This window comes from Odontesthes bonariensis, chromosome 24 (genome assembly GCF_027942865.1).
Source record: "Odontesthes bonariensis isolate fOdoBon6 chromosome 24, fOdoBon6.hap1, whole genome shotgun sequence".
NCBI lineage: Eukaryota > Metazoa > Chordata > Actinopteri > Atheriniformes > Atherinopsidae > Odontesthes > Odontesthes bonariensis.
In genome coordinates, this window is record NC_134529.1 from 18727240 (window position 1) to 18752733 (window position 25494).

At 42.2% G+C, this 25494-nt stretch overlaps 1 protein-coding gene across 1 annotated transcript in view; it reads left to right on the forward strand.

Annotated features, from left to right (window-relative positions):
* Window positions 1–25494, forward strand: part of LOC142375370 (MAM domain-containing glycosylphosphatidylinositol anchor protein 2) — a 210725-nt gene that overhangs the window by 128608 nt on the left and 56623 nt on the right. The window contains exon 9 of the mRNA XM_075459371.1: window positions 12209–12502. Within this exon, the coding sequence (XP_075315486.1) occupies window positions 12209–12502 (294 nt within the window). The remainder of the gene's footprint in view (window positions 1–12208; window positions 12503–25494) is intronic.

Genomic DNA, 25494 nt, shown 5'->3' on the forward strand with positions numbered 1-25494 from the left:
TGGAAGATTGTTATTTAGCACATTTAATAATGTTAACAATAAGGCATAGCCCACTGAAAACGGGCTTTACGATAATAATGAAATGCAGTGGTTTGAGAGAAAAGCACTTACACGTGAAATGGGTCAGGAAAGGCCATCTTTAGCTTTAATTTCCAGTGTGAAGTCAACCAATGAGCAACTAAATAGCTGTTAATGCTGCATTTCATTGCATCTACTCATTGTATCTAGGGATGTGACCCCATCAAATTCACACCCCAAATCCACCAAGAGTGGGAGTCTTCTACCTTTTCACTCCCCCCTGATTTCCAGATTATCCATTTGGGGGGTTCCCAGAGTTGGTGTTGCCGCTGGCAGTGTAGATATCTACTTTTGCTTTGAGTTTACTGGCGCCTGTTCGGTGCAGATAAGTGACTTCTGTGCGATGCTTTGCAACTTAGTAGCGATACGCTTTGTAGGGAGCTTTACTTTCCTTCTCCGCACACTGGCATGCAAACATATCGATACACACTCGAGCACCCTAACCTTTATTCGCTGCCTTGTTTTTTTTTTTTTTTTCATATCACATATACTTATACAGGCACACACCTTGCTGCCACTCACAGTGTGAACATGAAAGCAGTGCGTCGACCTTGGATGCATAATTACTGTTAGATAATCCTTTGATAATCCCCGTGCTATAAAACAGTGGGATCAATCGTATCTGCCAAGATTGTTTCCTCATTATCTTTTAAGTAGTGCAGTCTCTTCTGTTGGAGAACCTGAGCGATGCCAACGCATTAACACAGATTCTTTAATGTGCAAAAAATAAAGCAGTGAAGTAAAATACTGCCGTCTGACTGAGGAAATAAGCAAGGAGATGACTCTTTTGTGATCATTTGAAATGAAAGGTTTCCTTACGGCTTAGATTTGATAACCTGTAAAGCTTTTGCTGCTCCAGTCTGATGTGGCGTATTAAATTGTATGGAAGGGTTCGCGTTGGCATGGTGATGCTCCTGTCATTGGGAATAATAAACTGAATTTTGTTCCTCCTGCTGCTTTACCTGGATTTGAGTGGGTTGTTTGTTGGCAAATGCCTGTTATGTGCAGTGTTCTGTCAGTCAGAGTGATGCCATGAATCAGTGAAGTGTCTTTGCAGAGCAGCACGCTGTAGCTGCTGTGTGCTAAAGCGCCTCCGCCTCGCCATACGCCGGCAGCCTGTCATGGGGTAAATAAGCCCTGTTTTTGTCCCTCTGCCTGTTCTCCTGAAGGGAGAAAGGCCGAGCTGCAATTAGAAGTCTTAATAAAAGTGTTTAGAGGGGATTACGCTGCAGGTCTGCCAGGGTTTCATGCTGGGGAAGTGGTTGGAGAGTGTTTGAAGCTCTGGTCTAAAGACTGCGGAGCTCTTCCAGCTTAGGCCAGAGTTCCAGATTCCAAACCAGGCTTTAGCCCCAGCTCAACCCCCAGCAAGTTCCTACAGAAGAGAATGTTTATTATCTTCCATTAGTTTTAACTTTTGAGGAAGACAGATTTAATGACTTTTCCTTTTTGCAACACAGCGCTAATATTTACCGTTGTGACACACTCATTAAACACACAGCTTCTTTACTCAACGGGGCTCCCAGAGATCGCAAAGCTAATACTTATTTATGAGCAAGGTCTGGAAACGAGGACACAGACCTCCCCTTCACAGTCTGTCAAGATTACAAACCACGAGACACAGGAGCCACTGAAAAGAATTACGAGCGCTCGTGTAAAAGAGGAACCAGCAAATGGGTTTGCTCTTTAGCAGGTGTGTTAAATGTGCAATGAGTGGGTGTGTCCTGGATTAATGCTAGAAGATGTGATGGCTGTGACTCTGAAATGTTATTTGGGTTGAGATTGGAACAATATGGAGGACATTTTAGAGATAAAATGTTGTGGAGCTATTACAGATGGATGGTTGACATTCAAAGCCAGTTTCCAGCACAGACTTGGCTGATAAGCTGATTGCCGCTTATTTCATTTGCTTTATCACAATTACTGTATCTGTGGAGTCTAAACTACATTATTCCTATAAACCACTGTGATGAGATAAGTCTCTGAAAAATTTAAGCTTCAGTGTATGATAGTTCATACTCTGTCTGATAGATGACCACAAAGTCAGTGTTAAGACTGAAACACCTCTCTTATAGAGGGGATAAATCCCTCCTCAATGAGTCCCTTTAGCATCCAGCTCACACCTGAAAATCTGGCACCACCCAGCGTTTCCGTCAATCTTAAGAATAGCTGCAGTAAATTAATTAAGCAAATCAATTAACTGCTCAGCTGATTGAAAAAATTAGCTGCTTTAATAAACCCAATGTTCCTTTTTTTCTGAAGCGAATTTGAGTCATCAGAAGCTCGTGGTAGGCCTGTTCGTGTCTCTCTTTATCCTGCTTCCAACCACTCTGCTGCCTGTCTGACTGTGGCTCGTCATGAGCTGACATCATCTGAGCGACCGTGCCACATGTGACTCAATGAGGACAGGATGGCTGCTGGCACTTGGCCGCTCTTTTCCACTTGCTTCAGCAACAAATTCACTGACCCTGACAGACCTGGTTCTTTCCCTGACTCATCAATGGGATGCAAAGGTTCAGCAGCAGTTTGGTGACTGTGCAGGAAGACCAGATGTCTGCTGCTTCTATTCTGTTGGGTCATGGGAAGTTTTTCATGGAGGAGAGTTGAGGATGCTTGCCACATAATTGTTTCCCTCTCATTGCTATGAAAACTGCAGTCCTGCAACAAGTGCATATTATATTTTGTCTTGTCCAATGCTCCACCAAAGACTTATTCTGTTTAAATGAACAACATTTTAAAATGGGCTCACCTGATCTTTAATTGGCCACCAGCTAAACCCTAACCCCTGTTGCGGATGGTAATCCCGAAGCTTTCTCTTATCTTGTTTGAATTGGTAACAGGTGTGGATTCATCCCTTGAAATTCTTCCGTTATGGTGTCTGCCACGTCCCATCGTTGGTTCCCACTTCAAAGATCTCCGCGGGACTTTATTGAAAGCTGTAAAAAAGATGTAATTTGTTCTCGGTGCGGTGTCATGAATTATAGAGAAACGGGACGTTCAGGGTCCATACTCTTTTGGTCCCACAGACAACATATTCTTCTGTTGGAGGGGTGTGTCCACACTTTGCTCAGTGAGTTATGGATTTGACTGGGTCCGATCCCTGCTTGTGCTTTAATTCTCAGAGGGGTTGGTTGAAGGCCAAGCTTTGACATCCTTAAATAAAATCACTGTTTTCCAAATTGTGGCATGGTTGTTTGACAACAGTTCATTCTTGATGTTGTGTAAAATGACAAAATATGGGATTTGCTTGAAAACTGCCATGAAACATTTTACATTTGAGTTGTTTTAGATGGCAAAACTCTCTTCTGTGACCCAGTTGTGAGTAGCTGTTAGTTTAGCTTCATGACAGAATTCCTCCATGATTCTCTAAACTTGGAGCCCTTAGCACACCAACTGCTTTTAAGTACTTCTCACAACTCCACTTAAAAAAGAAATACCCTTTTCGCATAATAATAATTAACATTGGCCTTTGGCCTGACTACATTAACATACAGTTAATAATGTGATGCTAATGAAGGATGAACCTTGTTCCTGATGGCTGGCTCTGACAAGCCTCAAGTTGACAGCATTGGTTTCCTTTATGTTTCATTTATGTTACTTCTTGAACAAGCCTTGTTGTTTTGCATGTGAATTTTCTGCATGTGCGCCACAGTTCTGAAATGTTCACATTTGGATTGACAGTCCCCTAGAGTGACAAATTTCTTTTGAAGCCATCAACTATGTGTCATCGGCGGTGTTGAGCTCTGCACTGATTTCACGTTTCAGAATTAAGAGCTACATCCATGTGCTTAGCTTTAGACTGTTTGAGTTTGATTTTAACCCTTTTGACCTGCTAACGTTGCTTTAACCTCTTCTGTTATCCTGGATCTGCTTTGGCAGTGTGTGATAACCTACACTGGAAAAAATCCCCCTCCAAAAATAAGTAGAAAACAACAAATACAAGACGTTTTTGCTTGAAATAAGCAAAAAAATCTGCCAATGGAACTAGTGAAAATCGGCTTGTCAAGATTTTTTTAAATAAGATGTGATATTTGGGACTTTTGAGATAAGAGTGATCTTGAAATTAGCTTAAAAACCTCTTCAAATGTCAAAAAAAGCTTGTTTCATATGAAATCCGACTCAAAACAATTTGTTTTCAAGACTTTTTCATTTAACAAGATATTCCAGATGTATTGTCTTCAAACAATTCCCTACATCTGGCTGAAATAGTACTTGTTAGGCAGTTGTGTCTTATATTAAGTGTAATCAAATCAAATCAAATCAAATTTATTTATATAGCACATTTCATGTACAAACAATTCAAAGTGCTTTACATAAAATAAAAGCATTGCAGCAGGGAGTGGAAGAATACGGTGGCCGACACGTGCAAACGCGCTGCAAACGGCGAAACAAATCCAACAGTAAAATGCTGCAAGAGAAAAATGCGGCAATCACAAAAACGACCGGAGCACACGCGCTGCAAACATCAAAACACATGCAAGACAGAAACGCTGCAAACATCAAAACACATGCAAGACAGAAACGCTGCAAACATCAAAACACATGCAAGAAAAAAACGCGCTGCAAACTTCAAAACACAATGGAAGTTTGCCAGGCCACTAGGCGGTCTCGACCTGTGAGATTAGGGATCGACTATGGGAGATCTACCATATTAATGAAAGAGATAACTCCGCTGCTCTTCTATAATAAAGTAAAAGATTACGGCCAAGTGTTTAAAAAAGACATAAATGACAACGTACCTTTTGACTTTCTTCTCTTTCATTAATATGGTAGATCTCCCATAGTCGATCCCCTATCCAACAGGTCGAGACCCCCTAGTGGCCTGGCGAACTTCCGTTGTGTTTTGAAGTTTGCAGCGCATTTCTTCTTGCATGTGTTTTGATGTTTGCAGCGTTTCTGTCTTGCATGTGTTTTGATGTTTGCAGCGTTTCTGTCTTGCATGTGTTTTGATGTTTGCAGCGTTTCTGTCTTGCATGTGTTTTGATGTTTGCAGCGTTTCTGTCTTGCATGTGTTTTGATGTTTGCAGCGTTTCTGTCTTGCATGTGTTTTGATGTTTGCAGCGTTTCTGTCTTGCATGTGTTTTGATGTTTGCAGCGTTTCTGTCTTGCATGTGTTTTGGGGTTTGCAGCGTTTCTGTCTTGCATGTGTTTTGATGTTTGCAGCGTTTCTGTCTTGCATGTGTTTTGAAGTTTGCAGCACGTGTGCTCCGGTCGTTTTTGTTATTGCCGCATTTTTCTCTTGCAGCGTTTTACTGTTGGATTTGTTTCGGCGTTTGCAGCACGTTTGCACGTGTCGGCCACCGTAGAAGAAGCATTAAAATACATAAAAGAATATAAAGAGAAACAAATAAAAATCATTTAAATTAACTTAAAAACAAGCAACAGGCAAGATAAGTTAAAAGATACCGTGCAGATTTCATGCATAGACACATGAGAAAAGAAATGTTTTTAACCTGGATTTAAAAATGTCTACATTTGGTGAAAGTTTAATCTCCACTGGCAGTTTGTTCCACTTGTTTGCAGCATAACAGCTAAATGCTGCTTCTCCTTGTTTAGTCTGGACTCTGGACTGGACCAGCTGACCTGAGTCCTTGGATCTAAGAGCTCTTAGATTAGCTCTTAGAGTAATGAGATATTTTGACTAGAAATGAGACAAATATACTTGGTAAGACTTTGATTTTTTCCAGTGTACAGCCCCTCAAACTATTTTAGTTGGGCTCAGTTAATCACTGCAAGTCCAAGAAGTTTTTTTTGTAGGTAATATATTTGGATAAACAAGCATGCTTTTACCGCTGGTTTTAAGAAGACAAGTTCATTTTTAAAGTGTTCCTTACCATTAGACACTGCCCCCCACTCTTAAAATGCGAGTGAATTGTGTATTAGGCAGGGTTTGTGTTTGCTGGAATGCGTCATAACCCACGGAATCCATCTAGATTGAAACCATGGTCCACTCCATCTCCGAGTTTCAAAGTGAGGTTGTTAACGTCTCACAAAGAACAGATGTGTGCAATAAGCCAATGAAGGTCCGGAAACAAGCTTAGTGAGCTGCGAATAGGGATGAAGGGCCTTAACAGCTGTCCCACAGCTGGGATGCTGTCCCGAGAAATCGGTCATATGCCAACAGTCGATGACAGCCACGCCACTTCCAGGATGATGTATACAACCTCCTGGCAGCATATGTCTGCACAACACCTGTGATGCTTTCGAAGTAGACTCCAGATACTGGAGCTGCGAGTGTGAAGTGCACAGAAAAACTGGTGTTTAAGCTGTCTTTGTTTATTTGGACACCTTTGGGGAAATCAAAGGTTAGCGAGCACAACTGCAGTCCGAGCTGCAGATGTGTTGTGACCGCTTTTCACTTAGTCCATAAAATATGTAAATGAGACGAGGTAACTCAACACACTCTGCCCTTTGTACAATACTACAGCACCAACTGCAGCACCTGCAGTCATACTTTATGGAGGCGGCCATCTGGGAAATCACCACGGTGTCCAGCTGGGAAGATCTAAGAGAGAAACTTGACTAAGAAACATCTCCCCTCCTTCATTAACTACCATCAAGCCCCATGAGTGATGTGCATAAACTCTTTTCCTTCCGGGGGGGGCGCTCACAGACTCGCACAAATAAAAAGTCGCGTCACCGGAAGTGCGTTTTTATGCATTTTAAACATAAATAAAGAAGCAGATTTCTTTTACTCTGCCTGGTTGGGCCGATGTTAGAAAACAGTGGAGCAGCATTACAGCGAGCATTATGGCAACAAATCAAGCTGCAGCCCATGAGAGCATTGCAAGCCTGCTGTTCTACAATATGAGTCACATGAATTCACGAGGAGCTTGAGAGAATCCAAGTTATAAAATCGCAGGGGAATTTAATGGAGCTCAAACACACGCACACACAGTCGTATATAGCTATTGTGTCCAACAGTGTATCAGTGCACTAAGCCAATTTTAACACATCTGCGGATATTTATCACACTTCAGCAACTCTGAGTGTAGATGACACACAGACACACACACACTTGCACAAGCATGCCCACGGTGGGCCCGACGGACTCCGCACCCCGTCCCCAGAGGTCCGAGGCTCAGACGAACACAGAGTCCTGTCACATTGTGACCAACTCATTGGCTTCAAGCTGTCTGAGCACACAGTCTCTCACATACAGGCACACACTCTGCAGGGCTTGCAGTAGTTGAGAACGCTATGTTGCCATGGTGATGGGGAGTGATGTCATGGTGTGCTTACTCAAAAAGGGGGACAGTGGGATCGTTTATACTCAAAGACATTTCTGCACACAGCTCTGGATCCTTGTGCTGCAAGTAAATGCATATTGCCAGATATTACCTTATTTCGCAGTATCCCGCTGAAAGCCTCCAGCTGTTCCCCTCCACTCTCTGAGGATTGCTCCAGCTGAGGCCCCAGAGGTGTGTGACAGTACTGAGGCCACACCAGTAGGCACTGTCTTGGTTTTTAGGCGAACAGAGTACTCAAGTGCACACAGTCCCAGAAAAATAGACGCAGCGTCAACATCAACATCAACAAAAAGCATTCCATTGAGAAACTGAGGCGGGATCACAGCGTGGTGTCACCCGTGGGCGAGACGAGAAACGCTCACGAACGTGCGCATGCAAAGACATAAAACCACATAGACGCGCGCTGCACAAGCATACGCACACAGCGGGCGTGCCCCGCAGGCATCACTGGCATTTGGAGGGCTTTGGCACGATGAGAACACAGTGGAGACCAGCAGCAGGCTCTCTGCCACACAGCGGTCAGTCTCCCACGCAAAAGGGAGGGGCGGTCACTTGGAAAGAGAGTACAGCAGGATGGACAAAATACAGAGCAGGCATGAGAGGAGGGTGAGTGATTGTCTGACTGCATGTGTGCCTGTTTGTTTTTCTGTGATGGTAAGGTGGGAGACAGTAGCAGCTGATAACCATTATTTGTGCTGCCAAAACCAGTAGGCAGGCAACTGTTATTGTCTGTCTGAGCGGGGCAGTGGTGAGGCCAGGTTTAATGATGGCAAGTGAGTGAATGCACCTCTCCTCAACACGCAAACGGATGCTTGCTGCCCCCCCCCCCCCCCCCCCCTGTCATGTTGGCGTTTGGACCCGAGGAAATGTGGAAGATATGTGGAGGAAATTTGCGGCATGCCAACACTTGACACCTGGCTGCCATAATTGAGACACTGTGCGAATAAGGATCAGAAAAACACATCTGAATGAAATGAATATCCATTGCCATGGCCGGCTCAAAGATAGCTTTGCTCCTCTTCTGATGCCAAACCCTCAGTTTTAAGTGTTTTCTTTTCATCTGTGGCAGTGCAATGATTAGAACTGTAAATTCTGGATTCATAGCAGAACAGCTGACTTAGGCATCACCCAACTCCTGAACATTTTCACATCAGCTCGATGTTTTAAACTTAGCTAACTTTAGGACAATGAACAATGCTGAATTTGCTTTGTGCTTTTTGTAATCTTTATCTACATATTTTGCTAATGCCCTTGCCACATTATGTTAGAAGTTGCTGACTCTTTGCTTCTACTACCCCCAAGTGGCTAAAAACATCAGACATGGCAGCTTGTTTCTAATTGCAGGATTGTTCTTGTTGAACTTTAAAAAAACAAGTTCTATGAATAATATGAGGGGATTTTTTTTAACTTAACTCAGTTTTTTTACCTACCTCTTGTGCTTTCCACAGCCTGTTGAAGAAACAGTAATGACGTACTTTTACTGTCAGTGTGTAAGTTATTACTGTATTTCCCTTTTGGTGGGTAGGTGATTAATAAGAATTTCCAACTGTAGAAGATCGGAGTGCATGTTGAGTTCCTCTTGGGCAAAAGAGAGTTGGAACACTAACACGAGGGAAACATATTTAGTTTTTAGTTTCACCCAAACACAAAATTGGCCCCAAAGACTTATAGCCGGTGTCTGCTTCGTTTTCCTGAGATTGCTGTTGACTTCATCACCATAAAACTTCAATATGGCTTGATTCCATTCTATTCCATTCTTGTTTGGACAGAATGACAGTGATTCAAAAATGATCAGGGAAGCACAACAGAGTTTCATCATTGCTGTGGAGATTATCACAGCACAAAATGCTGGCTGTAAACTATTTTTGGGAGCAGCGCTACGAAATAGTCTTGGAGTCTGCTGATGGTTTGGACGCGCACAAAAACACAAGCACACACAAATACACGTACACGGCACTCTAGGAGCTGGTGCAGTGTGCCAGGTTTACTAATTAAACAAATTTACTTGGCCAGCGTGCTTGATGAGAAACCAGACTGTCTGATCCAACCTGCTAAATTTCCTGCCCTCCAAACTCAATGCACATGAACACACACACACACACCGAGACACACTCAAGGAAACCAGCAAATGTGTCCTTTACTTAGGACTTGAACTACTTCTTCTTCTTTTTTTACATTATTGAAATGACCTTTATGATTATTACTGATTGTCAGCAAAGCTCTAAAATCTCTATGACATAAGGCCAGGCGCACATTTATAAGGTCTGCATTGATGTTTCATCAGCTTTGGGAGGCTGGTGTTGTAATTATCTGATGCTGGATGTGGTCGGTGGGGCTGGGAAGTGAAAAGTTGTGGCAAGTGAGAGAAATGATGCAGGCATGAATGTCGAAATGATGTAAATAGCTGAGGACATATTGAGAAGGAGTTTTTTTGATGAGAGTGCAGTATCAGTGTGAACATTACGCTGATGTGACAGTGAAAGTAACAAGACTTTTCCTGTTGATTGTAATTGCAATGCTGCTGCTGTTGATGGCATATTACAAGGTAGCTCTCAGGCAGAAATATCTTATGACAAAAAAAAAAAGTCATTTTCTAGGCATTGCACTGTTGGATAATACAAGAACAATCAAGCAGCTGTGACCAACAGATGGATCAGATGTAAAACTTGCCGCTACAAGAACTTCAGTGCCGTTGAAGTTGCATTATAAGCAAGCAGTAGGCGTCCCGTGTGTAAGTACTAAGATGGTGAAGGAGAGATTTTATACTTTTTTTTTTTTTTTAGTTAATACAATTTTGTAAGGTGTCAATGAAATGTTTGTGGCAGGTTTCGGTCAAAACACCACAGAATATACTACAACTGTTCCATGTTCAACCTTGAATGTGCAGCTCTGTTCGTCGCAACTTGTTTCATGACACAGTGACCCACAGGACTCCATCCCTCTCTTCTGTGGGGTGTGCCTTAATTGAACTCAGTCCTACAGCTTCAAGCTACCATGCAAATGTAAATTTACTCTCAAGTTAGGCTCAATGACCCTCTCAATAACCCTTTAAAAATGTTTATCACTGCATAAGACAGCACACACTGCCTAGACTGCAAGCTCACAGAAGCACACACAACAAAGCTATCATCAGACTATCGCTCACCAGCTGTTAGAAAAATACTTTTCTGTGCATTTTTTTTCCCCCTAATTTTTTTTTATTTCCTTTATCTATAGTTCAGCCAAGGACAATAGATAAGGATCCCTCTTTTATGCTCAATCTCATTGCAAATCACATGTTTAACTGGCCAGGGTTAAGGGAAACACCAGACCACAAACGCAAAAGGAAAAGTATTGGCCGCTGATATTCCAGTCATAATTTATGTAATTCTTCCATCACCAATGGGCTTCATTCCTCTTCGTTTGGTTGAAGTTTTCTATATTTGCTAACGTAAAGAGCTGTCGCTTATATGGGCTATTTTTCTGTGGAATCAAAGAGGACCATTTTGAGGTCGGATTTCCTAGTTGAGATATAAAACATTAAACACCCCATCGATAGCATATATGTATAACTTGTGATGAGAGTTTGTTGTTGATGGCAAAGCAAAAAGCTAGAGGAAAGAGTTTTAGCTTCCTACTTCTGAGGTGCAATGACAGTGGCATGATTTGAATTTGCACTTGGGTGGAGATAAGGATAGCGAGACTGGATATTTCTTCAGTGAGGTGGAAATGTAATGCTGAAATCCCCCGAACAGCTCAGTAAATAAGATATTTTCAAGCCTACAGTATGCAGCCACGAACTAAGCACCAGCGTTTATCATTTGGTCGTGCCTAAAACACTCTTATATATGCTCCCAAGCACAGAAAAAGGGACTTTTTTTAGAAATTATATCTCTCATATCATGACAAAAAACTGTTAAGATTCATTGTTAGCTTGTCGAGCTTTCCAAATGGGATGGGAAAAATTGAGATGACACTTGTCTCCACCGTGTGGCCAGGCTTGTTCCTCCTGCCACCAGCAAGCTAAACCTATTGCCCCATGTTTTTTATTTCAGCTAAGCTGTATAAACTGGTGCGTGGTAGTAATCTTCTCTTCTCTTGGCAACAAAGAGATCAGAGTTCGTTCACAAAAAAATGTATCATTTCTTTGGTTTGCTAGTAAGCTTTTTCATTCATTGTTGCTACACCAAACTGAAGTGAGTTGCCTCAGAACATGCAGCGGATAATTGTTACTTTAGAGTTTTTCTAGCTTTAGTCTTCTTTTTCATCTCTGCACATTCATGTTGCATCTGGTTATTAAATCCACTTGAACATCAGTCATGGACGGGTACAGTTGTGTTAAGTACAATAAGTACATTGACTCCTTGTTTGTGAACACTGTGTCTCAGACTCAGTGTAATCCTCTGTTGGATTAATTTGCCTAATCTTCATGCTTCTTCAGATATGACGGGAATGCAGGCAAATGGGACTTTTGGTTTAGTGCCTGAGTTAAATTCCCTTAGCTCTCCAACACATGAACTTGTTTTGCTGGGGTTGGATTGTTGGGATCATTGATTATTTGCATCTGCTTGTCAGCTCTCCATAACATAGTTCATTGTTTGCCATTGCTTGATAACACTGAACTCACCGCTGCCCTCCATGATGGTTTTACATTGCACATATGCTGAAAGTGTCTGGTCCCTGCTGTTGGCCATTACTGCTGCTAATGTCCGCATGATCCTCCCATACAAGCTGTGTGTGTTACTAAGACTCTGCTTCGTGGCCATTGCAACTTGGATGCTCATCCGCTTCCCCTTCCATACATCTTTCGCCTCCTCTCCCCTGAGTCGATCATTTCCTCTTATCCCGCCTGCTGACTTTCTAGAGCCCCATATCAGTCCCTCCTTTGTTTTTCTCTTTCTTAGTTCCCCCAAACCTGACAATCCCCCGGGGCAAGTCCCCCCTGGTGGCCCGCGAGGGTGACACAGTGGAACTGGAGTGCCTTGTTTCAGGAAAGCCTAAGCCCATCATCCTGTGGTCGCGAGCGGATAAGGAGGCACCCATGCCGGACGGCAGCATGCAGATGGAGAGCTACGACGGCGTGCTGCGGATTGTTAATGTATCCAGAGAGATGACAGGCTCCTACCGCTGCCAGACCAGCCAGTATAATGGGTTCAACGTGAAGCCTCGGGAGGCCGTGGTGGAGCTCATCGTACAATGTGAGTAGACAGACCGTAGGTATACTCTATATGTGTTTGAATTCGGGTGTCAATGCGTTTTGCCAAACAGCTTGTTGCAGTGATTTAAAGTGTTTTTTCTGCATACGGTGAGCTTTTGTTAAAGTGATGCATTTTCTTTATGCTTGGTGTAATTAATCTTTACGGGTTGTGGTCCCAGTGGAATGGAACATTCGCCCATGTCTTTCCTTTCACACCCATCCAATTTCATTCTGAAATGAGTCCACTCCCCTGGTACCCACATCAGGTCTGAGAGGCAACAGCTCCGACTCCACCTCTTACACTAAAGAGGACTTTATCTGCCGAGTGTGAAGAGAGCAGAACTAATGTTAACAGAGGCACAAAGCTCGAGATACTCATGTCCACACTTGTTAGGATCTCTCTGTGTGTTTGTTGTGCGTGTGTTTTTTTCATGTGTGTGCGCGCATACCCACAGACAGCATGCCATATCCCCAGGCCTCAGACCCCCCACCTCTGCTGCTCATTGAAAAAGTCTTTCCCCTCCTCTAATCGGTGACATTCAAAGATGGCTTAACGGCTAATTAGCGAGCAGCTAATTTATTCCCACTGGTATTCATTTTGTGTTCATTTTGTGGACATTTGAAAAGAATTTTTTGAATGAACACCGGGGATCCAAAAGCAGTGTCACTCTCGCACGCCACTGGGGATGTTTTTCTCGGCCAAAGAGGGAACGAAAAGATGGCGAGAAAGGGAATGAAAGCGATCCATGTAGGGTGCTTACCATTCTCTGGCAAGCGATTATAGGAATGAGAAAAACTGAATCTCATAGCTTGCATTGTTTCCTCTTGGCCTACTTACAGCAGCTTATCCATACATTCTTCCGTTTCCACTTGCACAGTTTTTTTCCTCATAAAAAAAAAAGGAACCATTGCGACAGGATGTCATTTCTAAGATGCTGTGAAGTATGTGACGCTTAAACATGCTCCGTGTGTTCTGTTTCTTCTTTTTTTTTTGCCCTCACGATTGGACTCGTCAAACACACAGGTCTGCAGACAAACAACTTTTAAAGTGTGAATCATGAAACAGATTTAAGGCCACAGTTTAACTGTTGTTTTCGATTCAAGATGAACTTGACACGGCCACTCCAAACATTTTGTTTGAAGAGGAACGAGAGCTGCCCCGCTTCTGTTTTCGCCGACGAGGATTAGCACATAATTTCCCCCTCAAATTTTTTTTCAAGAGTTTTTTTAAGTACCCTTTGCTATGGCATTCACGTTTCAGCCTAGATGTTCACCACATCGCTGTGTTGAAGGAATTAATGAAGTTCCGATGTGCTTTGAAGATGGCTGTGTTGTTGAATATTTTTGGCTGAATTGATAGTGATTATGCCGTGATGACAGCCAATATCAAAGGTTAGTGGCTTTGCTATGCGCCAATGCTGACACATAAGAGTAAACAAAGGATTTACACTCCAAGATGCCCTTCATTAATTAGCAGCTCTGTGTGGATCTGCTGCTTCGTGCAAGGCGGGTCTGGTGGGATAGAACAAATTGCCGAATGCAAAATTCAATAAACAAATCGCATCTTATGTATTTTTTAGCAAGACCATAAGTAGACGAGGCAAACAGCTGTCGTATGTTCACACTCCATCCTCATGCTGAGCATTTGCACTTGTTTCATATTTTAACGATGGTTGGAAAATGAATGACGTGGCTTCCCTTTTCCCCGCTCCCTCTCACCAGAGACCAGTTTGCAGCCACATGCAGCAGTAGGTCACCGTACCCCAGCTTTCATTTATAAAGCGGCAGGGACGTACACTGCATTCTGGCCAGCATTTGTTTCATCACAATTACAGCGGGGGGAGGAAAAAAAAGAAAGACAAATAAGCGCTGTCCAGAAGCTTTTTGGTCAACTGAGGTAATTACACAGTATTTATGAAAAGCTGATTTTTTTTTTCCCCCAGCTCATGGTGCCAAAACACATGCTGCATCTTCCTGCACATCAGTGACAAGTGAATAATTGACACAACAACACCCGTAAACATGGCCTTATTAAAATAGAACATCACAGTTTCACTTTTTTTTCTTGTACATGGACACAAATTGCATGCAGGACAATGAATTATTAAGAGGTCAAAAAGGAGGAGCAGGTGGAGTTAGTCAACACCCATTACTGTTACTGTGGTGTTCACCTTCTGTCGGTACTTTTTAAACTTTATTCCAATCTACATTTGTTTTAACTCACTGTTCACGTCACTTTCCTATAGCTGGGTTAGATTTAGGCCTTCTACAGATTAAAAACGTCTTGGTTGTGGCTAAAGAGAATCATTGGGTCTTGTTTTAAGATAGTCTGATCTAATCTGCCTGGGAAAAGAGTCAAATTCCATCCGCAAGACACATTAAATGAAGTTTAAGCGCAAAAGAAACTGAAATGCACTGAAACTCTGAAATAAATGACTTTGAAGGTTGTGCTAGGTGTCACTACAAAAAGGCACAATTTGGAATGTACTGTGCAAAAGTCTTGAGCCACCTCTCATTTCTTTACATGTTACCAGAAAGACAGAAAATATGTGAAGCCATTTGAAACGTGAGTAAACATTACTGGAAATACAAAATGTAAGGCAAAAACAAAGTTTCAACAATTCTAATGAGCTTTAAAGTCATTTCTTGGTATGACCACCTTCATTCTTCAACACAGTCTGAGCCCTCTTAGACAAGCTTTTTTTTGGTCATTTCTTTGAGTAGTCTTCAGGAATAGTTCTCCAGGCTTCTTAAAGGACACTCAAAAGCCCTTCTTTGAATGTTGGCCGCCTTTTGTTCCGTTCTTTGTCAAGATGATCCCACACTACTTCGATAATGCTATATGGTCTGCGCTCTCAGGCTCTCACTGATTTTCAGTCCACTTCTTGTGTCATTTGGCATAGCTCAGCCTTTTCTCCCAGTTTTGCTTAAGAAAGGCTTCTTGACACCCACCCTTAGATGGAGACCATTTCTGATGAGGCTTCAGGGAACAGTAGATGGATACTGTTCATCTGCTGCAAATAGTTTTTTTTTTTTAAACCTGACACTTCTTTTGTCCTTCACTTGCACAGTTTACTCAAATTTTCAAGGACACACTGCACACCATACTGAGCTATGCCAAGTTTTCAGCTAATCGTTCCTTTGGAATCATCTTCTATGCCCAAAAATGCCTTTTTTCTGTCTGTCAAACTGTTTTATATTTAGGACTTTTTTATGTGATCGTAAAGAAATGGGGGGGGGGGGGGGGGTTCTGTGTTTTTGACAGGCTGCCAGTGACAAAGTGCCTGAAGATACCATTTGAAATTGGTTCTTTCGTTAGTTGCCTGTTATGTGTGGACTGAACACTGGTTAATCTCTCCTGAAAAATGGTCAGGTAGAAGGACTGAACAGAAAATGAGTGAAAAAGCAGACAGAGCTCGAAGAAAACTTGGAAAGACTTTCAAAAAGTCTGGAGAACTAATGCTCAGCACCACCTTAAAAGAACTCGAGAACGTCTGGCGCAGTAGAAGCAACGTAGAAAGACATGACAAGTGGCTTAGATTATTTGCAAAGTAGTTTGTATGCATCCAAGCCAACATTTACTATCAGTTTAATGTCAGGTGGCTCAGTTGGCATAATGCCAATTATTGGTGATGCATTTAATTTGTCCTTAAGAATGTATTTACATACTGCATATACAGTAGCAGTCAAAACTTTAGATGCACCGATTCACTGATTATGTACGTGATGATGAAGACGCGTTGCTTTTTTTAACTCTGCTAACATCCACCCCTGCTCATGGAACAAATTTCAAGACAAATGTCTTGCCAAAGTAAATTAACTTAGGAAAGAAGTCCAGTATACACCACGTTTGTGCTCCTACGCTCATCATAAATGAGCTGCAAGTCTGCATTTGGTTCCTGCAGGTGCAGGACAGGGGCAGGACCCACCAATGGATCTGTGGACATCAGATGGACAAGAGAGTATGGAAGGTTTGGACAGAAGCCAGGCAAACTTTGACAAAGTTACAGCTCGGTCTGGTTGAAATGTCAGGCTTGATAAAGACTAATTATAAAGATGAGAGAGAAAGCAAGATGAAACAAACAGGAATTTAAAAAAGACCTGGAAGTCTAAATCAATCTCACTGCAGAGTATATTGAGTTGGGTATGACAGATGATCTCTGAGGGATAGAGGAAGAACAGGACCTTTGGCCAATACATCCCAGTGACCTTCATCAGCCTCTGAACATTCTACAAATACTAGAGCTCCAAAGCTGTGAGGTTTTTTTAATCTTTATTACAAACTTTTATGCCCGTTTCAAACCAGAGCGAAATAGTAAAAGGTTGAGAAACAAACCTTTTACAGTAATTTGAAGAAGCGAGCGATTCTTTTAAAGGTCGGCTACCTTTGAATGACCCCCGTCTCAGAGCTCAGAGCTAAGGTCAGTATCAGTTGTGCTTTTAGGAACGCTTTCCCTCCTCTGACACCTTATTGCCAGCACTAGACGGAGGACACATACAGGGAATGGCTGTTAGTGACGCTCGGATGGAGAAGACATGCCTCAAGAAACAAACAGGGGGAGACTTTGTGCCAAAGGCTTCAGCTGAGAAATATTCATGCATTTATTCCATTCTTTTTTCTCTTTTTTTTCTCATAGATTTACAATGGCATTTGGTTGCATCATAGATTGAGACACACGCACACACTATGTGAAGCACACAAATTCACAGCAAATAATCAAATGTCTCTCCCTTTCAATCCAGTTCATTCTGAGAACGCGATCATTACTTGTTATGTAGTACTTTTTTGATAAAGCACCTCTCTTTTGCTACAGTTCTTGATGTCATACAACTCTTTGATCTGCTCTCCATCTTCAAAGCAGCACATATAATGATGAGACTTTTTTAAGGCTTTGGAATTGATAAATCAATCATTCTGCCGTGTTCTTTGCTTCAGAGCCGGTTTTTGTTTGCCAGACTCTTGTTTTTTATTAATAGCTGGCATCAAAGCCCCAAATTTAAAAGGCACTTGAGCCGTTAGATTGCGTTGACACACTCGGGAAATATCAATTAAATGCATCCACCTTTTGTGCACGTCAGCACATGCTGTTGTCTACATTTGCCAAATAATTAGACCTTTGTTCATCCACCTCAGCTTGAGAATTTACTTTATTAACACAAGCTGGCCCTTCTTTTGTTGTTTGCTCCAAATGCCTGTCGGTATGCCTCATCCCCTCTTTCTTTCTCTCTTGGCCTGTCTTACGGTGTGTAAGCACAAGCCAATCCCTCTGAGATGCTTTTCTCGCCTGCATTTCCAGGTCCCAGCGTGAGACGCCTGCCTTTGGTGGTGAGCCATGTGCAAAGCCGCGTTTAGTAACTTGATCAAGGGGCCGAGGTACAGTTCTCTGAAGCAAAGAGCATTAGAGGCGTGAAGGAACGACTCTGGCAAGTCAACAGCTTTGATATGTAAAAACCTGCATCTGTTGGCTGGCAGAGGCGACGCCAGGAGGAGAGGTGGAGGGAAGGGAAGGCGCCTGACTTTAGAGTCGTCGCTTTAATAGAATTGCAAAAGCCAAATCCCAAGCTGTGACACCCTAATGTTCTTAGTCTAACTGACTTGGCATGGTCCAGAGGCTTGAGAGAGGGACTGGAAAGAGATAGACAGAAGAAAGAGATGTGGAGTGGTCTTCTGTCCTAGATCCCACTCTGTCAGAGTGAGAGTTATCAAGTTCTTCTTCAGCCCAGATGCATAAGAATCTTTTATCCAGACTTCCTCTCCTCCTCTTCCGCACATCCTTCGTGACACCTGCCTGATGTAACCGATCAAATGTTCCCCCGAGGAAGCGCCTCGCTTTCTGACATACATCAAACGGACAGAACAGAGAGCTACTGTCTGGACAAAAGTAATGAGCAAGATTACACCATCATTGTTTTTAATTAATTTCCCTTTTTGCATCAAGAGGGCTTGCAACGTCGGCCCCTGAGGCCTGCTGTTATATCATAGCGATTCGCATTAACTTAACTCCAACCTAATGTCAGCAAATCAATCTTTTGCACTGCAGCAGGACTCACACACAGCATTTGGGGATACAATTTTAATAGCCTTTATTTTTGTGCAACAATATTGAATTGATCAGCCGCATCACATCCACAGCAGAAAAGGTCACTGAATTCTGGATGTAGCCTGTAGACGGAAGCCTGCACACGGCTCGGACAGAATGATTCATAACACGGTCAAGGACTGAGCTAAAACTATCTGTGGATCGCCAGGTTTTCGTCGCACTCAGGAATATACGCTGATTATGAGCAATTGTAGATTTAAATTCATAGAATATCCTTACATTTTAATAACGATATGGTAATGCAGATGGTGCAGCGACTGCAGCATAAGGGATGGTGTGTGCGTGGATACAGAGTGTCCTTACATTATTCAATACAGCGGCTCATTATAGCATTCATATATCAGGAGTATCATTTTATATTCTGTATAGATCTGTTTGACTTCATTATGAATGTTTTTTTCCCCCCCATCAAGAATCGCCATTGAAGCATCTGATGCCACAAAGGTTAATCTCCCACAAAAATGTTGCCGCTTCCATCCAAACACAAGGCTTTGTTTCCCTTTAATACTCCCACATACGTCACAGCTCCTCATGCTGTTTGCAAAAAACGTTACATGTACAAATGTGACATTTTTCTAACGGCACTCTTGTACGTTAATTCAAAACACAACACAAAGAGACAGCGACGACAGGCAACAGCTTTGTCCAACAGGTTTTCCTGCATCTATTCTACTTTTAAAGGTCACTTCATTTTATTTTGCTGATATTGTTCTTTACTCCACAAACACGTAAGCTAAAACGTTTAGCCGTAAAAATTTTAAAATATAGTCTTAGTTTGTGGGAGGATCTTATGACCCTTCACTTGGACACACATGCATTATACGTCATAATGTTGTTAAATCTAGCTACAAATTGATCAACTGCAGCTGCTAATGGCACATATTGTGTTTATGATTAAATGCTATAATGTGTACGTTTATTCAAATCGGTGTGAGAGCAAATCAGGCCTGCGTGTTTTTTTTTCTTCACATTTCTGCTTCCCAATTCACATGGGCTCCAATTTCATTTATTTTTACATTTTGTCTTGATAATGTATATCATCACTGCACAAATTCAATCAACACAAGAGTCACATTAGGTTTTGTTTGTTTTTTTCCCTTGAACGTTGCTAAGCTACAGCACCATGAATAAAAATCAGAGTCACAGCTCTTCCATCCACTCTGACGGAAAAAAAAAAGAAAAAATGCAGCATTGAACTTCCGTGACGGTAGCTTTATAGTAATGATGAATTGAATTAATTACATCTTGAAAACATTTTTACAGTAAAAGAAGAGGTGAGTGGAAGAAGAAAGTTTGAGGATATATCATTTTGAAAAGGTAAAGTAGGACGTAAAGAGAACATTTGAAAAGATGTTGAAAGATGGTTCTCACCAGCGTTACAAGTCAAATGGACGGTGCAACACACCACAACAACGAAAACATTGATAGCAGAGAAACAATATCACTGGGATCACTTTCGGAATGATTTGTTGAAAAAAAAAAAAGAATGATAAGTGAAAACCAATCCGAATACAGCAGCCATAACTTTCTCCCCACCGTGGCGCTGAAAAGATGGACAGCTCCAGGGCTTTGCTTCACACGGTTTTTCTTATTTTCATTCACATTCATTTTAGCAAGCATAAATAAAAACTAAGTCATGCATTTTAAGGATGTTGCGTTTGTTTTATTCCTCTGAAATCCTTCAAACTTGGCTGTAAAACTTCTCAAACGTTAAATTAACATGATATTAGCCTGAAAATTGCAGCCAAATAGCTTTAAATCACCTGCAACACAGGTACACGTTTCAGACACTGAGAGAAAATTCCCACCAGAAACTTGAAAGGACATCCAACTCTGTATCCCCCTGCTGGTTTCAGCAAGCCTGTCAAAGTCAACAGGCAGTAGCAACAATAACATTTGGTCGGGGGGGGGACACACACACACACACACACTTCCCCTGTCGCCCTGACCCAGGATACACAGTGACAGTTGACAAACTGCAACTACAATGAAGGGAATGCATATTATTCCAGGTATACATGCAAAGATCACAAGTCCCCAGTTCTAAATGATATGCTATCCACATTCAATCAAATTTGTGATATTACATGTTAACAATATTACTCTCTGGGTAACTGGAGAGAATTGGGTGTGTAGAGGTTAACATTATATTGATTTCAGCCTGAAAGTCAATGCTTTTTTTTAACCAGGCAATCTTAGCAACTAGGCATTGTTTGTTTGTGCTGGCCTTCTAATATTTGAGTCATTTTGTAAATGCAGGCTTTTAAATTGGAATTTAGGGTAATAAAATGGAAAGGGCCGTTGGGGCCATGTCAGCGGCACTCAGTGTACTGCACTAAGTGCTTTTATTTTTCATTCTTCTGAGCACATATTACCGGTAAAAGCTCACTTTTGCTTTGATTGAGGATTTTGAATGGACTTTTGCTCGTAATGGAGTACTTTTATTGAGTCTTTGCACCACTGCCGTCCACTGATCATCGAGGGGAAACTTTCAGACCAAAAAAAAAAGGACGAAAGACTTACCAGAAGGACCAAATAAATGCTTGACACTTCCTCAGTCATAAAGAAGGATTGCAAGGACTCGTACTCACTTTATGTGCACAGACTGTACAGTACAATCTGCTCCAGCAGGCTCGCCCAGAGGAGTTGCATGTCCTTCTACTTACGTGCTCAACTAAAGCGCATGGAGGAAAAATGAGACCCAATTTTGAATGAGGCTGAAGTTTATTTTAAAGTTGTCAAGTTGCATTCTGCTTTCAAATATTCAGCTACGCCTCTTCTATACATGCAAAAACATGCGTGCACTTTGGGTAAATATGCACACGTGTCCTTGTTCCTGCCTCCTTACTGCAGATGTCAGTCCATATGAACCATAGGGAAAAGGCCTCTGTGTTCCTTAAATGTTGTGTAGCCCACCCCCCCCCCATTAGTGTCAAGCTACCCACCGGTGAGTGATGATGGATTACATATCAGCCAGTACTCAGACTTTTCCCCAAGCCTGTGTGACTTACAGCAACTCTGAGCTCTCATCGCCTGAGCTGCTACACTAACCGTGGCGAGCACTGCTCAGGGAATATCACACCAGACCTTTCTGCTCCTTTTTGCTTGCGTTTGCTGGGCAGCTGTTTTGCAGGAAACGCGCAGGGAATAGATAAGGCATGTGTCCTTGTTTAAAGCATGTTTCGGTTATATAAGAGTTTTTTTTCCCCCTATGTTTCCTTTGTATTTCTGTGTGAATGGAATTGCACTTATTGCAATTTGATCTCGTGCCACTCAGGGAGGTTGTGGTGCTGGCCGTGATTCATTGCTGTTCAAAAACCTACAATTTTAATGTGATAAGTAGAATCTCAGCCACTTTCTGTTGGAGTCAGACGTAAGCCTTTGGGTTATAGTTAAAGCCTAGGCGAGGCTCATTTGAAGGAGGAAGAACTGATTGCTGCTTCACTTAGCAGAGATGAAAACCTACTTCGCTCTCAGCCGTGAAAAACTTCATGTGCAGAAGGGGAACCTTTTTTATTTATTCTTCCCTTTAAGTCCAAACCTCTTGGAAGATTCGTGTTTACTTTATCTCTCACCGCTGGCGGTATGATTTATTACTTTTTCACATTTCCAACAGCCATTATCCAACCTAATGGTGTGTCATTAATCAGAGTAGCTCCTCAGTGAACTGGAGGATGTTCATGAGTGATAATTAGCAGTCAGGGTAAGGATGCAAAACCCCACTTTGAACTGTTATGTGGGATTTTAGTGTATTATTTTGCATTCACTACACTGTTTAGAGCTCAGTTTACCTTTGCACCTATCCTGCATTGCGGACTCTCCCTAACCCAAAACTTGGGATGAGGAAAGGGCCTTTATTTACTAAAACAGGCCAATTTGTGTGCAGTCAAGTTTGGCTGATGGGAATGTTCAGTTCTGTGAGCGAGGTTCTGAAACCGTGTTTATCTACAAACTAAGGTGCAACCAGGTTAGCTCGAAATGGTCAAAGCAGTCACCCAGGAGCAGTGCGAATCAGTGAAGCAGACCTGTTGATATTCAGGAGCCTGTAATTCCCCAACAGCACATACGCAAAAAACAAGCTTGTTGTCACAAAAAACAAGCTTGTTTTTTGTGACAACACAGGACATATATGCATAAACCTTGATTAACCGATGGGTTAAGATATTCAAGATTAGCTCTTCCGCTCAAATTTTAGTAAATTGTATATAGGGTCTGTAAGAATTAAGAACTCCGTCCTCACTCTTAAATTTTATTTGATTTATGTTAAATGTGTTCTGTAATGGTTAAGGATCGGACTGCACACATAACATGCTGGACGTTTGCCGTCAGCTGTTTTGAACACAACTTTGCTGGGCACACAACATACAATGGGAGTCCATGCGGCACTCTGTTGGAAAGCTGAGATGACTGTGATTTGATTGATGCAAAGCATGTTGAGGATTCAGCGATCACAATTAGCACACTCAAAGCTAAAAACAACCAAGATTGGAAAGATGGATTATGTTTTGAGGTAGTATACGTGTAAATCCTCCTTCGATTTCACTCATTTATATTTTTCAGACATTTTCGTTAGTTAGTGTTCCAACAACCCAGTTCTTTAAAGCACTAAACCAAAAAAGTTTGATTCTTCGGTATATTCCCTGATCATTTTGGATTAGCTGCCAGCTGCGCCTCATCTTTCACATATTTTCTCTTGAAACTCAAGTTGGTATTTAAACATTCCTAAAGCAGGGATTTCAAAGTATAACCGTCCTTTCTAGCTTTTAATTTACACCTCACTAAAGACTACAGGAGCCTCCATGTTGTGTGCACAGGGTACAATAGCCAAAGAGTCTTAGCAAGGTAGCTTATGGCCCTCTTGGGCCTTGTACTTTCTATCTTGATAATTTCCTTTCGTCTTTTTTCTGTGTTTGTGTCGGTGACAAATGCTGCAAAACACAGCAAAACTTGGTATAATAGCAGATATGCACTTAATCTAACACTCGCAAATCTTGAGGAGAAATATCTGAGAAAGAGAACAACATTTTTGTGAACTATGTGCTGACTTTTTTTTTCTTTCTTTTTAACGGGGCCCGGTGGATATACCTTCAAAGATATTGATTTTTTTTTTGTGCTTCAGTTATCAAATTTTAAAAAAGGACTTGGCAAGGCATCAGGCTGTGGTTTGATTGTGTTCACCAGCTAATAGCTCACAGCTGTAGTCATCTACAGGCATCTGTTGTGATAAAAAAGCACTTCCCTCCGTGGGAAGCCACTTAGGCTGAAAGATGGCTGCCTCCACGACTCTCCCTCATTTATATCACTTTATGCTGTTGGACTAGGCAAATTTTGTAGGCTGCTAAAAGAATTAATAGTGTAAAATACAACAAGAGCAGGAAAGTGCAAGCATTTATTAGGCCAAAATAAATTAGTTTAACTGGGCAGACTGACTGATCCGTTGGGAATTCTCCTGATATTCTCTCTGTGGAATATGCGCTCCTCCTTGCTTAATTTCCAAGGCTCCTCCTTCTTTTTTCCAACTTGTATAAGTTGCATAAATAAGGTAATTTCTAAGGGTTTAAATCCTATCTATGTATCTCTTTTGTAAAAATTAGAGGTGCATGCGGATGTCCACTCCATCCAGTCCTTGTTAGATCATCCCCTATTACAATCTTCTCCTGTGTTCTCCTGATAGCTTCTTTAAAGGGATAGTTCGCCTCTTTTGACATGAAGCTGTATGACATCCCATATTAGCAATATCATTTATGAACATTTTCTTACCCCCCGCTGAGTCCTGTGAGCCGAGTTCCAGCCTCGTTTTGGCGTTGACAAAGGTAGTCCGGCTAGTTTTTTAAATTTTTTTCCCCCTTTGTCCTGTCCAGCATTGTGGCAGCAGAATTCTAATCTGAATACCGTTTATGCTAAACACATTTGCTATGCCAAGGGAAGCTTTATGAATGTAAAGCTCCCCTTGACACCCATCAACTCCTCATTTTTATTTATTTATTTTTGTTACAATATTTAACATGATTATGATAATAGTGCCGAACCGGACCGGGGGACAGAGAGAGAGGGAAAGCGAAGAAGAGAAAAAAAGAACAGAAACATGAAGAGACAAACATAAAAAACAATGAAAAATCCGACAACCAACTGCTACACCTGTAAAAACAAAACTGAAGACGATTCACGGCTTTTGTGGGGAATCCAACCTTAGAAGCACCAGGAGCACCTGTAGGCAGACAAGCAGAGAACAAACACACAAACAAAAAAACACAAGCAGCAGAGCCCCCCCCGGTGACCAGAGGTGGCAGCCTACCAGCCCCGCCAGGTCCCCGCCACCCAGACATGGGCCGCGCGCCGGAACCGGCCCTTGCGAGCCAAAACCCCCCGGCAGGGGCCCCGCCCAACCACCCCGGGAGTCAAGACGTGCCCACAGGTGGGTGAGGCCGCGAGCAGCGGGGAGAAGCAATGCCCCCCCCATCAGGAACAGCACAAGCAGGCCAGAGGACAGCAGGACCCAGACCCAGACCCAGTCACCCCATATAAATCACACCCTCTTATAAATCATATGAGAAAAAAAATAAATAAATAAATAATAATAATAATAAAATAAATACATACATACATAAAGAAAAAAAATAAAACACATCCACAAACACTCGCACAGCACATGCATCCATCCCCCACCTCCGCTGGAGTGTGGTGCAGCGGGCACATCCAGGGGCCAGCAGCCCCCCAGCCACCACAGACCCCGAACCAGTAGGACAACTCTTCCTCCTGGCCCCCCCCGCCCCAGGCAGCAACCAGGCAACAGGGGTGTGGGAAGACCCCTCCCCTCCCCCCTCTGGCTCTTTGATATTTTCTAATAGTGAGCATTTAAAATTGAGGGGCAAGCAACCTTGTGGAACAGGGA